The sequence below is a fragment of the Babylonia areolata genome, chromosome 16 (assembly GCF_041734735.1).
Source record: "Babylonia areolata isolate BAREFJ2019XMU chromosome 16, ASM4173473v1, whole genome shotgun sequence".
Taxonomy (NCBI): Eukaryota; Metazoa; Mollusca; class Gastropoda; order Neogastropoda; family Buccinidae; genus Babylonia; species Babylonia areolata.
This window is the reverse complement of record NC_134891.1, coordinates 15,531,427-15,547,515: the sequence shown is the minus strand read 5'-3', so window position 1 is coordinate 15,547,515 and position 16,089 is coordinate 15,531,427. Positions and strand designations below refer to the sequence as shown.

Genomic DNA, 16,089 nt, shown 5'->3' with positions numbered 1-16,089 from the left:
GGTTAACACATATTTAGATATTTATATTCTACACGTTAATAAGCGGAGCATGGAGTATATCCGGTCCAAGTTGTGCATTGTGTAAAATATCAACAAAATTGTACTTACGAACTAAATGATCCTGTGCTGCCTTCATAAATTCACTTTTGCAGTCGGTATAATACCGATTTCATTCTTTATGATATGTCATGAATGGTAGGAAACTGGAAAACATGCATAAAAGCGGATTTGCGTCTTTTACCACTTAAGTATAAAATACAGGAAATTGAAAATGTTTGTTTCCTTTTGACCCCAAAGAGCTCTGTTCCTAGCTTACTGTTCAGTATCAGTTGTCTGTCGCAGTGACCTGCTCACAGATCAGCATCAGCGTGGCAGCAGTCAGTCACATGTACTGCACCGCGCTGAACGCTTTCCTCTGGCGACCCCTTATACCGCGCTTGCGTAACCTTCGCCTGTGCTTGCCTTGCGACTCTTCGTAAGGCGATCTCACACAGGCAGAAGTAATAAAAATATTCGATTCTGGACATTAAAAATCAAAATCTACCTATGTTCCCGCCGCCCTATTGTAGTCAACTTTTATATCAGTGTGATCAGTATGATTTATTCTGTTTTAACGTAAAAAGAACAGTTTTGTTGCAGACATTTTGACCTAATGCAAACTTTCATCTAAATTCCCTGGCCTACAGGGTCATCCCCCATTTCCCCTATCGCCCAACATAGTGACCATCCCCGACAGGGGCTTCTCACAGAAAGGTTGATACTCTGGCAGGTCTCCTGCCTACAAGCACTGTCTTGCCATTGGGACACTCCCTGACGTGTTGATGGAGTGTCAATCTTCAGCCAAGGGCCTGTCTGAGGATGACTTTGTTGTCACTTTGGCAGCAAGCACCATGTCTTTCAGGCACACGGTTGCCCCACAAGACCACGTCACATCTCTCTGGCTTCCTTACATTTCAGCAGAACCAACTTGGTGGCCACCTTCATACCTGTAGCACACAACAGCTGTTTCCTGTTTTACCCATGCTGATTCATGCCCTCCAATGGCTAGTTCAACAGATCTATAGCCATTCTGTCCCAAATGCCCCTCACGGCTCCATCCCAGACTTCAAGCGTACTACACAGGGCCAGAGGCCAGTCATGGATCTTGTCCCATTTCTCAGTTAGTGCCTTCAGTACAAACTTTCCTCATGGAGACAACCTCTTCCCCACCACAGAAAGAGACTTCATGGCCTAGAGGCACCTAAAGCACACTTCCACAGCCTGATCCAACCCACCTGTTGACTGCCTGCAAAATTCCGTATGTTGATCGAACATGCCACACCCGGGCAGAGAAGCCATCAAGTCTTCAAGTCTCTTGTAGCCAAATGCCTGCCATTCTATGCTCAGGCAACAGGTCAGTGTCGCTTTTTGCAGCTACAAAAAGGGGCGGGGAGAGGGGGCGCACCCATCACCTGTCAGCTCACATGGAGGAGCACTACAGATCTGACTGTCACGCCTAAGGCAAACCCAACATCCTGGGGCCACAGATCCCTTCAAACACAATTATCTCTTTCCCAGTTGGCCCACTACCGATGTGGACTCATAGGATCAGGCCACGTGCACCTCCTTGCATTGAGGTTCAGCCTCTGCCTGCCCTCATACATTTCTCGAGGCCCTCATGAGAAACTGTCCGCCCTCTAGCTCACTTTAGACAACCTCACAGGGTATGCATTTCCAGCCCTCACTTTGATTGGAAAGGCTCGACACTTGTTCATCAGTTGACACCTTGACCACTCTCGCGAGATTAGCAAGACATCTCAGTCTTGAAGGACAGTCAGTATGATCAAAGGCACGTATGCAGATGCAGGGTTGGGACTTAACGCTTTCTCAGCCAGAGCTCACGAAGTCAGAGCATGGTCCTCATCTCTTGCCTTTGCCCACTTGGAAAAACCATGCTATCTTTATTGATTTCTACATAAGAGATGTCTCACGCTTAAGCAAGGATGGCTCAAGGGGCATCACCTCCACAGTGGTCGCACAACAAGCCATCACCTTACACAAACAATAGAACAGGTCAGCCCTCCACCTTGTCGTGTCATTCTGCACTGGTAAAGTATGTGTAGTTAAAAGGATTTTTTTTTCCTAAAATTACGTTTATATAACATACTTACCATGACCCACATTTAAGACCCTTCCTTCCTCCCCACTTCCTGTTCTCTCTGCACACTGCACTGGGTACGCTTAATTGCCGTCAAAAGAGGAAGCTAGTCTGGGATACAGAGGGGAGGTAACTTACTTCCGGGAGGTTATCAGCCATAGCTACTTTCGTTTTCTCCGCATAGGCAGGTAGTAGTTTGCACAGGACAGGAATCAGACCCCTGCCGGAGTCTTCACTGGTGGGTCACGGTAAGTACGTCAGATAAACATAATTTTAGGAAAAAAATTTCCTTTTGAATGAGATGTTGCATGTGAATGGATGCTGATACAAACAGATGAACATGAACAAGCATGAAATAAAGGATAATTCTAAAAGAACTGACAGAAAAAGTTGTATCACAACAAAAAAACAAATCTTGATTCAGTCCTATTTCCATGATCCTCGTACAAGGTTGTAGCATTGTCAAACTTATTTTTCTATCACATTTATGTAGGAAGTTGTTCCATTTCAATGCTATTCCCAATGTCCATCTGGAGAGGTCAGGATCAAGTCTTGATAGTTCATACATTTATGTTCAAGTTAAACACATTGCCATAATAATGATAATTTTGTTATTTGCTGTTTATTTGCTGTAATTCTGATCTTGAATTTTAGGTTGGTGGATTGCAATGATCTGCCTCATGTGAAATGCAGTAGATAGATGTAAGTTTCAGTGTCATCACCATTGATTCTTTGCTATTGCCATCACCATTACCATGATCATCGTCATCGTCCCCTCTATATGTCTATCTCTCTTTGTTTTTATCTCTCATTTTTCTCTAAGATTGTGTTATGAAAAGACAAAAAACGAACTCGATGACAAAGGAAATGTTTTTGATTGAGATAAGTGGGATTTTACACACTTTACACATTGCAGGAAAGCATAGGGGTGCTCCCCATGCTTTCTTGCAATTGGGATAAAATGTAGCAGGGTGAACAGCCACATGTAATCATGATCCCACTCTGTTTCTTAAAACTAGTAGTGTGGGTTGTGAAAAAGCATGGGCTAACAGAGGGGGTATGAGTGGAGTGATGGCTTAAAGGTAATGCGTCTGCCTAGGAAGCAAGATAATCTGAGCATGCTGGTTCGAATCACGGCTCAGCCACCAATATTTTCTCCCCCTCCACTAGACCTTCAGTGGTGATCTGGATGCTAGTCATTCGGATGAGACGATAAACCGAGGTCTCGTGTGCAGCTTGCACTTAGCGCACGTAAAAGAACCCACGGCAACAAAAGGGTTGTTCCTGGCAAAATTCTGTTGAAAAATCCACTTCGATAGGAAAAAAATAAAACTGCACGCAGGAAAAAATACAAAAAAGTGGGTGGCGCATTAGTGTAGTGATGCGCTCTCCCTGGGGAAAGCAGCCTGAATTTCACACCGAGAAATCTGATGTGATAAAAAGAAATACAATTATGAGTGAGTGGGAAGGGTACTGTTCAAGCCAAGTGGGAGCAGCACGTGATAAACATTGTCACCAAGGCCAGTGGAGTAAACACGGCAGTTTTTTCCTTGCACTTTAGTTCCAAGCAGGTGGCATTCACTTATCAAGTTATCTCTAGGCGAAAAACTGAAGTAATGAAACAGCTTCAGGCTCTGGTACATTTCAGACGCAAGGTGTAACCGACAGTGGCAGAACAGTAAAACGACTTGCACAGAGTGAAGCCATGCATAGTGCGCTGTAGAATGGGATGCTGCTACATGAACCTGATAACTCGCGGCCTGCAAGGTCGGAATGGCAGGCCTCGCACAGGCCACCTGCTGAGAAGGAAGGGAGAGAGGGAATGATTGCCTTAATTTTGGCATCCCACACACTAATTCTCTCACACATAACAGTGCCATCGAGTTCAGTGTGTAAAACCATGCTTTGCTACACTGTCAGTGTGGTGTGTCTGCGAATGTTAGCATTCATATGAGTGAACACACACACACACACTATCTATCCATCTCCAACTCACAGTTCAACCCGCCATCCTCTTCTACCTTTTGAACAATAACATTAAATTTTGAAAATCAGTGCTTTAACAAAATGTCAAAATGACCAGTATGTGTGACAAGACATAAAACAAAATACACACCACACCACACCCACACACAGACCCCCCACACACACATATATATATACTTTAACCATATATATTTATAACCCCCACCCCCCTGAACACACATGATTATATCTCCATGATTATATTCCTGTTCATTTTCCAAGCTGAAATTGGCCACTTTTTTTAAGGGGGGGAGAGGTGAGTGTGATTATTTTTTTAACAGGTTCCACAAAGTGACATGCTGAAATAAAGAAAACATGAGTGAAAATGAATGACAAAGCACAAACGCACATTTGTACGAAAACACTAAAAGGAGCCAGAGCGAGAGGGGGTGGTGAAAGAGAGAGAGAGAGAAGGGGGGACATAATACACATTGACACACAAAAAATACATTTGAGGTGCTTGTAGCATGCTTTGTGTGTGGAATGTTTGTAAAATGCATTTGGGATTATCATTATTGTACCATTTACTTTATAAAGAAATAATGTTGTGCATGTCGCATGCCATAGACATGAAGTGCATGTAACATGCATACATTTACACATGCGCGCGCACAAACACACACACACACACAGGGATGCACATGCATTGACACTTAATAGACGACACACACACACGCACACATGCGGGCATACACATTCACATGCATGCATTATTGTACTCACCAGATGGAGCCATTTTATGATGTTGATAAAGTAATTACTCCACTGACATCACAATATTGAAAAACCTCACTGTCTACTGGCTCTCTGACAGTCTCAGCACCATACTTGTTCCTAACAACTGCTTTGGCACACCAGGTATAGTCTTCTAAACTCACCTGTTGCTCAAAATACAAATGTTTATCCACCTAGCACCTGTGTTCCTACACAAAACGGATTCGGATTCGGACGAAGGAATGGAATAGCATTCTCCGAAAGTAAAATTCCATCATGCGCTGTACATGTGATTTTGTGATTAGCCAAGCAGAGTGCACTATTCTTGGTCACTCCACAATCGAACAGTATGATTGGTCAGCCTGGGATGTGTGGCCCGTCTCACACACACGCTGACAAATTCACTGACCGGTCGTCTGCTCGCGTGCCAGCCTGTTAGCAAAGCGGGCTCTTCTCAGAATGTTGTGAAGCGAACAAGGCAGTGACGGCAACGTTTTAGGGTTGCCGAAGTACTTGAAATGCTACAAACTGAAGGGTCGGACATTGAAGAGGTGGATGATGATGAAGAAGAAAGTGAATTTAATGCAGAAAGCGAGCATGTTTATGATTTGGGGTGAAAAATTGGCAGTATTTTCTACATACGGCAAAACTGTAAAAATAAGATGAGAAATTTGATTTTTTTTTTATATGTAATAGCTCAACACGTAATAAACCAGTTCTGAAAGTTTCATTTTCTTACACAGTATTTTGTATTTTTTGTAAATTTTTTCCAAACCCTTACAAATGGGCCATCTGTGGGGGAAAAGCAAGGGAGAAAACTTGTCATCCCGAGTGAGTTAACCTGTGTTTAAAGCTTTGTTTTAATCTGCTTTAATCTCACCTTCCTCCTGCTACAACCCAACACATGTCTACACATTATTTCCAAATGTTATAAATTTAAATTACTGTAAATTGAAATGATGTAAAGCATTATTTTGGAATATCTAATCTTTATATCTGTAAGCATATACCACATTGTGACATACAAAACGTTCACAGGATGTGTATCTTCAGATTAAACAAATTGTTTATTTAGACTCCACCACCACCACCAACACACACTCTCTCTCTCTCTCTCTGACACACACACACACATTTTATCTAATTAAAACAGCTATGAAAAGTACTACTGCTGTTACTAACACTTCCACTACCACCACAATTACAACTACACTTAGTGCTGCTGCTATTACTGTGCTGTTTCTTAACTCCTTTATTTTTCTAAATATCAAATGGCTTTTTTCTGCAGTGACGCTAACTAGACCAATTATATACTAAACACATCTGTTACCACCAGCTTACTGCAGTGACTCCGTTTGCTGGCAGAGTGCCAGACATGAATAACACTGTTTGACCTGCCTCACATAGACCGTAAATCATCAGTTAAGTCACTCGCGTGCTGCAGACACAAGCTTTTGTCTGGCGAAAGACAACACCTGGAGCTAGGATCGTCACTATTTTTTATCCCCCCAAAGACTGATGCACACTTTTTATGGAACCACAAACACAAGTAATCCAATGCATGAACGCACCGCCAAAAGACTCAAATAGTCAGGAAGTGTTGTGACCAACATAGAGCATGCGCTGTGGCTGAATGGTCTAGGCAGCAGGCCACCTGCATCATTTAAAGAGGTCACAGACTAAAAGGCCGATTTTGGAAAAGGGTGAACTGTCATGTAAAAGCTTTATTTTCTGATGGTGAAACCTTGCAATATCCACAATTTTTCTCTTCAAGATGGAATAAGTAGTATTCACAATAAGGTGTGAACATTCACTCCATCAGTCACGCAGGAACAGAGGGGAAAAAAATGTGGATATTGCCAGAAACGTCAGGAGCTGGCCCACAGTTGCCTAGAGTTCACAAGCACTCTCCAGGCTCCTCCCTCCCAGCAGGAAACAGTCCAGATAGAGGTTGTGTAACAAACAGTAACTGAGCAAGGTCTATGTTTTAAGGACATTTTGAAGTCTGTGTTCTTACCTCAGCTGCTGTCACAGCACCAAGGTCAAGTGTATGACAATGGGAGATATCGCAGACCTTTGAATGCCTGTCACTTGTACTCAAAGAAGAGTTGTTAGACTGGCAATGATCTTGATGTGTTGTTGTTTTTTCTGCACCATCATCCATATTAGTTAAGTGGCATTACCCCCATGTTGCTCATCTTGAGAGTTTGTGGCTAGATTATGTCTTGCAACAGATACATCTATGAACATTTATGTAAGACATGCAACAACTGGCAACTGAAAATTAAAAGCAATATAAAGCAAAGGTCATGGGCCAGTCAAAAATGTAGATTGAGTAGGAAGATAACTATTTGCACTTGGTGGTTCAGAGGAGAAAATATATGTTTTGTTTTTTTCTAATCCATAAGTAAAATCATATTGGAAAGGTCCATTTTAGAGGTGTTTGTGTACTGTAATACATATAGAGCTGTAAGTGTGACATATTTTCTCTTTCAGATATGTCTGATGTATGTGCTTTAATTAAGATGTTTTTTTCAGACCTGACAGTCTTGCCTGGTGTGTGGTCAACTGCATGGGCTGTTACTGTGTTAGTGCTACTTGTCAAGGCTAAAATGCTACCTGTTCTTACTTTTACTATGTCAAAAGTCATAGGGGCCACCACACAGAAGAACTGTTTACCACATTCCTCGAGGTATGCCAGTTCTCAGTTTTGTGTAAGAGCCTAGGTCTTAGCAAATGCTAAGTTCTTGTGATAAGTAAATGTTTGGGTTTTTTTTTTCTTGTTTTTTTTGTGTGTGTGTTTCTATTGACTTATCAGATTTCATTGCTTGTGCAGAGGTTGCTAATGGGGATGTGGTTTGGGCAAAACTGGCCGGCTACCCTTGGTGGCCAAGTCTGGTGTGCAACCACCCTACAGCCAACACCTTCAACAAGGGAGGTAAAAAACCGGAGATCCATGTGCAGTTCTTTGACAATCCACCAACTCGGGCGTGGGTCAAAGCCAGGTATGGACCTGTTACCTTTTTTTTTTTTTTTTTTTTTTTAAATATTATTATTTATTCAGTTTTTTTTATTTACTACCTTGTCCTAAAGGCATAATTCATGCTTTTCTTATTAAGGGGGTAATTCAGCTGTATGTTTGAAAAAAAATGTTTCAGTGTGGTAGTCACTGTTTTTTGAAACTTGCTCTTGCCATGTAATTGCTCAGTTGAATTTTGCAAGCTTATGATACATTATGATTTGTATTCATAACACAGTGTGATAGTTCAGCTTTATCACTGCTTTAACCAGTAAAGTGCCTATAAAAGTATTGCCATAGTGCCTATGAGACGTCCACTGACGTCCTGCATATGTTCCGATTTTTCCTTCATTAGAGTTTGGTTCATTTCACATAAACAGACTGAACAGTTAGATTGATGTGTCTGGATTATAAGAATACTATTTAAATGAACATACATCAGGTAGAAGACCCCTTTCTACTCGATAATAATTTGCTAACTGACCACGTGATACATGCATGGAAAAGGGGGTTGCATCATGTGCGAAAAAAGGCATTAAGAACTGTCCAGTAAAGCAAATAGTCAAAGTCAGCAGATTGACACGATTTTGAAAGCTCTGCTTGTGATTATGGACAGCTTTCGCAATGGAGAAGGATCTTTCTTGTCTGGTGATTGGTTTGAAAACAAAGGTGATTGACCTCGACAGTGATGAAACTGACAGCTCATTTTATGGTAATTCAGTCTGTCCGTCCAGTCGGACAGCAGTTTTGAACAAGTGGCTATAATTGACAGAATAAGTGCAGTGAGTGTTGGAAGAAGGGGAGGAGAGGGAGAGGAGTGATGTAAGACAGTAGGTCAAATGCCAGCCAGAGATCATCAAGAGGGCTTGGCTTTTGGGGAGAGTGTACTCACATTTCAATGCAGACTGTAGGAAATTGACAACCGCCAATTCTCTATGATTTTCATGAAACGCAGGGTTGAACCTGCACTGGATGAGAGATGTGCTTTTCGTTTTTAACATTTTTTTTTCCTGCTGAATCAGCTGGATGACTTGTTTGAAGAGGTGGCAAGCTGGATGCACAGCAGACACTTTAATTGGCCCACGTGCAACTTGACAGGAGTGAATGTCATCAAAAAACTTCACCCTCTCACTTGCAAATGCTCTTTTTGCTGTCAGAAAGCTTGCCAGCTCAGTTTCTGAGACCGTGATTGACCTTTTACATTGACTTTACCCACCTTTGTACAAGCATTGTTGGGACTGTGATTTACTTACATGTCTGCATGAGCTGTGATTTGTTTTGATAAACTTATAGCCTTATTTGATTTCTTCTACAGGTATAATCTGACAGTAGGCATGCTATTTCTAGCTGTATTTTGTTTCTTTTCTTTATGGATGTCATTATGTAGAGGTGGAAATAGACTTTTTTGTTGCACAAAAATTATGATCTTGACTTTACATGCCTGAACAGTCATCTACAATCAACCCAATTGGGGGAAATAAGCCCAGAAGCAGAATCTACACTCATTTTCCTTCACAAAAACATCTACTTTCCTTCTGTATTACCCATAGCTTTTTGCTAGAATTTTTTTGTGATTTATTACCCCTGAATACTCAAAATTCCTTGGCATGGGGAGAGCACTTTAAAAATTTTTTTTTTTTTTAACAAATTTCTCTGGTTCTGAACTGGCTAATATAACTGCAGTGGAACAGTGTCTGTGTATGCAGTGACATGATTTTGTCATGACAGAAGAAAACTGACAGGTTTTGACTTACACTGCAAGTGAAGGATTTGAAGGACATCTGTTTCAGTTTCAGTTTCTCAAGGATGCGTCACTATGTTAGGACAAATGCATATACGCTACACCACATCTGCTAGACAGATGCCTGACCAACAGCATAACCCAATGCGCTTTGTCAGCCTCGAGTGCATGCCTGTATATTTGTGTACTATCAGAGTGGATTTCATCTAAAGAATTTTGCCAAATGACAACACTTGTTGCCATGCGGTTTTTTTCAGTGTGCCAAGTATAGCACATTGGACCTCAGTTTATCATGTCATGCAAATGACTAGACTCTTAGTTTAATTTTTCCAGTCAAACTTTGGAGAAAGGGCAAGAGGGGGAATCAAACCCAGACCCTCACTGACACTGTATTGGCAGATAAGCATCTTTACCATTCTGCCACCTGAAGGATATCTGAATGTGCAAAAATAGATTCTGATGTCTTGCTCACAAGGTGAATGTGAAGTGGATGATTACAGTTTCTAATACACCAGATACATGGATTTGTCTGTATTGCCTGTCAGGAGATCCTGATTTTGTTTGGAGACAACCCATCATCCCAGCACCCTACATTGAAGGCGAGACAGATTACTGATGCCTGGAGGTTTTTTTTCTCCCTCTTTCCAGCAATGTGAAACCATTCAAGGGCTCAGATGCGGCAGAGTGTCAGCGAGGTGGTCAGTTCTACACGCTCAACTCCCAGATTCGTCAAAACGCCGAGGAGGCAGACAAAGCTCTAGAAATGCCCATGGAAGATCGGCTGAAGCTAGTGGCTCATCTTCAGCCTTCAGACAGTGAAGAGGAAGAAGCTGAATCAGCAGAGATGATGGACCTTGACCGTAATTTGTCCTTTTAAAAAAGATGTTTTGTATAGAATTATTATTGTGTATGTTTGGATTCAGGGAATGGGAGGTCAACAATGGATGACATAATTTATTTCAAATTGGGAAAAAATCAGGCAGTGTTCCTATGTCCATATTAAGCCAGTCATATAATCATGTTTATAGGTATGCCATATAAATGTGAGAAATGGATTTGTATCTGTGTAAAATCATAAAAAATATAATATATTGCATATTTGCCTTCCATATGCTCCTATTTTCTATCTTTTCACTTGAGATCCTCTACATGCTGAAGACAAATGTGTTTTTAGTTGACAGGCAGAAACAGGTTCTCTATTTAATGCCTTTTTGTATGTTTTTTTTTAAATTTTTATTCCAGCTGACATATTTGATGCAGAGATGTCTGACGAGAATGATGGCAGTATCAAAGAAAACAAAAAGAAAGAGGTATGGAACCACTCTACCTACCCTCCATCCCCCCACATCCGTCCATTCTCTTTCTTTAAAAGTTTGAAAAAATATGTCAAATTACTGTGCTGCTTAGAATTTTTTATTATTATTATTTTAGGAGCTTCTCAGTTTCAATTTGTCAAGAAGGCGTCACTGCGTTTAGATGAATCCATATACGCTGCACCACATCTGCTAGTCGGATGCCTAACAGCAGCATAACCCAATGCTATAGTCAGGCCTTGAGTGCATGTATGTATATTCATGTACCTGTCATCTACCAGATTTTGCCAGAGGTTCTTTTTCAGTGCACCAAGTGTGTGCTGCACACAGGACCTTGGCTTAACATCTCATGTGAATGACCAGACACTCAGTTCGATTTTCCAGCCAAACTTGGGAGAAAGGGTGAAAGCAGGAGCCGATGAGGGTCCTATCCATTCTTCCACCTTTGTCTCATCCCGCAAAAGTGGATCTCATAGCTTCTGGTTGGTAGGAATGTCATCGACCCATAATTTGGTGTCCAAATATATGTTACACCTCTTTTTTCTTTGATTTGTTGATTATATACCTGTTAAAACCCTGTAGGAACCTCTGTGAGAAAGAAGCAGAAGTTGTTGCAAGAATTTTGAGGAAAATGTCCATGCAGGAGTGATCTTTTTAACATCATTTTAAGGAAACATTATTTTGATTACACATACTTAACCGTGACCCAACTAGTGCAGACTCCGGCAGGGGTCTGACATTCCTGCCTGTGCAAACTACTATCCGCCTATGCGGAGAAAACGAAACTATGGCCGATAACCTCCCGGAAGTAGGTAACCTCCCCTTTGTCCTGCTGGCTAGCGCCCTCTTTTTCCTGCAGCCATTATGACTCCTGTCCTGTACTCTCCATACGGCTAAGTTTTTTTCGTATTTTCTGTCTGTCTGTCGATTCTCTGGCGATCTTGTTTTTTGTCAAATTTTGTCTCGAACCAGGTCACATAATTATATGGTTTGATTGGGATATCGGGCTAAAATTAAGGCGCGATCGAAATCGATTTGCGCACACTCTGGGCGCTCTATTTCTGGCCCTCTCAACAACGCCAACCTGACGCCTCCCCCACTTCCTTCGCTTCCTCCAGTCGACTCCAGACCTCCACCACCTCCTGCACCCTCTCCAGCGACTTCTAGGGGTACGTTACCCCACACTCAGGTCAGTGGTGCCATTGATGCTTTCCTTTTCAATTCGCGAACGAAGTTGACGCGATCCGCGTTTCTCGGCCCTGCCAGTCGGTAGGACACCCGAGTCGATCTCCTCTATCACTTTTCCCATGTCAACAATGGAATGTGCCATAACCCCTTTGGAAAACAACACCATACACTGGCTTTGGATCCGCACGCAAGACTGGGCCCTATGTGCGATGCGTCCGTGGCGGCAGCCGTGACATTGGCTCACGCGCCCCCCACGCGGCATGTCTCTTCCGTCTCGGATCCTGTGGCGACCGAGGCGCTTAGGGATGCCCTCCCCAGGGGTAGGGAGGAAGGTGGACCCGCACGCTAGACTGGGCCCTATGTGCGATGCGTCCGTGGCGGCGGCCGTGACATTGGCTCACGCACCCCCCCACGCGGCATGCCTCTTCCGTCTCGGATCCTATGGCGACCGAGGCGCTTACGGATGCCCTCCCCAGGGGTAGGGAGGAAGGTGGACCACTAGGGGACACGCTTGTCCATGCGTGTGCACCCTCCCCTTGTCCGATTTTCCGATCCAAGGGAGACAGCTCCTGCTTCGGCACCCTGACCGGTGACCGCTGCAGTTACTTCCCTTTCCCGATCCAAGGGAGGCAACTCCTGTTCCTGTGCTCTTCATACGGCTAAGTTTTTTTTCGCATTTTCTATCTGTCTGTCGATTCTTTGGTGTTTCTGCTTTTTGTCCAGTTATGTCTTCGGCCAGGTCGCAAAATTATGTGGCTCGATTGGGAGATCAGGTTAAAATTAAGGCGTGATCGCAATTGATTCGCCGATCACTCTGGGCCCTCTACTTCTGCCTCTCTCAACAACGTCAACCCCACGCCTCCTCCACTTCCTCCGCTCCCTCCAGTCGACTCCAGACCCCCACTACCTCCTACGCCTCCTCCGGTGACTTCTAGGGGTTTGTTACCCCACACTCAGGTCAGTAGTGCCATTGATGCTATTAATTTCGACCCACGAACGGACTCGACGCGATCCGTGATTTCTTGGCTCTGCCAGTCGGCAGTGTCCGAGTCGACCTCCTCTATCCCATTCCCCATGCCCACAGTCTCAACAATGGAATATAACACAAGCTGTTTGGGGAAACAACACCATACATTTGCTTTGAATCCACATGCTAGACTGGGACCTGTGTGCCATTCGTCCGTGGTGGCGGTCGTGACATCGGATCACGAGCCCCCCACGCGGCATGCCTCAACCGTCTCGGATCCATTGGTGACCGAGGCGCGTAGGGATACCCTCCCCATGTGTAGGGAGGAAGGTGGACCACTAGGGGACACGCTCGCCCATACGCGTGCACCCTCCCACTTGTCACGAACTCCCGATCCAAGGGAGGCAACTCCTGCTTCAGCACCCTTACCAGTGACCGCCGCAGTTACTTCCCTTGCACCGGCACTGCTCCTCGCCTACAGTGCAGGTGCATGCACAGTTCCTACAAGCTATGCAGTGATGACCCCATCTGCCATACCGCCGGTTGCTGCTGTTTCCCAGCCACTAATGGTCTCTCAGCAAGCTGCTCAACCAGTCAGCAACTCATTGTTAACTTGCTGCAGCAATTATCCACCACTCTGCTTCCTGGTGCCACACCTTCTACTACTACTGCTCCTTCTTCTGCTGCAGCAAATCTGCTTCCACCCTCCTCTACCACCTCCCAGCAGCTCCTCTCCCCTACAACAGGACACACTCATAGCACCCAGTGCAACCACACTGGTCACGTGCTCAGCACACAGCCTGACCCGTCATCCTATAATAATAATAATAATGGATACTTACAGAGCACACTATCCAGAAATCTGCTCTAGGTGCTTTACAAAAACGCTTTTGTTAACATAAAACATTACATCTATGTTACATACACACACCAAAATGTGACTACACACACATACACACACACACACATACACACACACACACACACACACACACACACACACACTGCATACATACATTTTAACATACACATGTATCTAACAGCTACCCTAATACATACGCACACATAGGCAGGCACAAACTTACATAAACACACGCACACAATATACATTCATATACATGCGTGTAGTTATGTACACATACATATGTATACACACATAGTTAAGCACAGCTAACGCAAAGGAAGTGGACCTGCCACAATTGAACTTGCTGCTGAGGGAAAAGGTGAGTTTTGAGACGAGATTTAAAAAATGCGAGGGAATCAGAATGACGGAGGTTATCCGGGAGCTTGTTCCACGTCTTTGGCGATTGAAAAGAAAACGATCTGTGTTCATAGGTCTTACTTCTGACGTGAGGTATCCTGAGAAGTCGAGTATCAGAGGAAGAACTGAGCTGGCGAGACGGGGTATAGATATGGATGAGTTCAGAAAGATACTTGGGGCCAGATCCGTTGACTGCAGAAAAGGTCAGAGTGGATAGCTTATAGTCTGTTCGATCAGAAACAGGCAACCAGTGGAGAGGCTGAAGGAGAGGAGAAACATGGTCAGATTTAGAAGCTCTGCAAATGAGTCTGGCAGCGTTATTCTGAATTCGTTGGAGTCTGTCTAACAGATATTTTGGAAGGCTGGCCAAAAGAGAGTTGCAGTAATCCAATCTTGAGAGAACCAGAGAGCATACAAGTGTCTTGGTTGCATCGGTTGAGAGATAGTGGCAGATAGAGCTGATTCTACGCAGTTCCAAATAGGCAACTTTACAGATATTCGAAATGTGCTGTTGGAAGGAAAGAGACTGGTCTAGGATTACAGACTGCGAACAGAAGGAGAAAGTGAACCAGGTGTGCTATTGATCAGAACAGTCAGGAAAGGAAGGATGTTGACGAAACTTCTTTGGACAGGTTATCATAAATTCAGTCTTATCATCATATAGTTGCAGCTTGTTGAGAGTCATCCAGTCCTTTAGGCCAGCAATGCACTCTTGTGTTTGAGTCAATGCTATGGAAGCCGACTGATGAAGTTGTATGTCATCAGCAAAGCTCCCATGCGACATCGCATGATGACTGATGACATCCGACAAAGGAGTCGCATACAGTATGAAAAGAACAGGATCTAGGACAGACCCCTGTGGGACACCATATTTCAAGGCAGATACTCTAGAGTATCAACCATTTACACACACTTTCTGTGTACGATCTGACAGGTAAGACGTGATCCATGCTAGTGCAGTGTCATGAATACCAAAGGAAGTTTTAAGTTTGTTCAAGAGGATAGAGTGGTCAATAGTGTCAAAAGCTGTTGACAAATCCAAGAGAGTGAGAACAGATATCTTATCCACATCAAATCCTGAAAGCAAATCATTCACTATTCTAAGAAGGGCCGTTTCTATGACCACGTCTGTAAGCTGACTGGTGGGAAACCATTTTGTTCCAGATGAGCTAAGAGCTGAGACAATATGATCTTTTCTAGCAGTTTTGATAAAAATGACAGATTAGAGACAGGTCGATAATTTTTCAAACAGTTATGATTCAAAGATGGTTTCTTGAGGCATGGTTGAAGGGGAAGGCAGTTGTGTATGTTGTGTGTGGGAGCAGCCTGTCTGACACAATGAAGGCGATTCCTCCCCCGCAAGTTGTTGTAACACAGGGAAGGAGGTGGTAGTGTAGCCAGGGGGAGTGAGATCTCAACACTTAGCTTCATCCCCAGTACTGCAAAGCCAGGTTTCTCCTGACAGAAAAAAACACCCTGTAACTTCTCTTCCGACAACACAGAGAATTTCAACCTTCCTTTCACAATGAATGAACTTAAATCTGCCCTTCAGACCTGCACGGATTCCTGTCCAGGAATGGACGAGGTCCATTATAAACTCTTAAAACATCTTCCCGAAACCTGTCTGGACACCATGCTCAAAGTTTACAACCACATCTGGATCACAGGCTTTTTTCCACCCTCCTGGCGGAAAGCCCTCATAATCCCGGTGCCGAAACCGGGAA

General features: G+C 43.6%; 1 protein-coding gene across 1 annotated transcript in view; it reads left to right on the top strand.

Moving 5' to 3' along the window:
• LOC143291193 (DNA mismatch repair protein Msh6-like) overlaps positions 1-16,089 on the top strand; it is a 241,374-nt gene that overhangs the window by 9,345 nt on the left and 215,940 nt on the right. Inside the window, exons 2-4 of the mRNA XM_076600922.1 lie at positions 7,713-7,881; positions 10,285-10,496; positions 10,879-10,946. Of these exons, the coding sequence (XP_076457037.1) occupies positions 7,713-7,881; positions 10,285-10,496; positions 10,879-10,946 (449 nt within the window). The remainder of the gene's footprint in view (positions 1-7,712; positions 7,882-10,284; positions 10,497-10,878; positions 10,947-16,089) is intronic.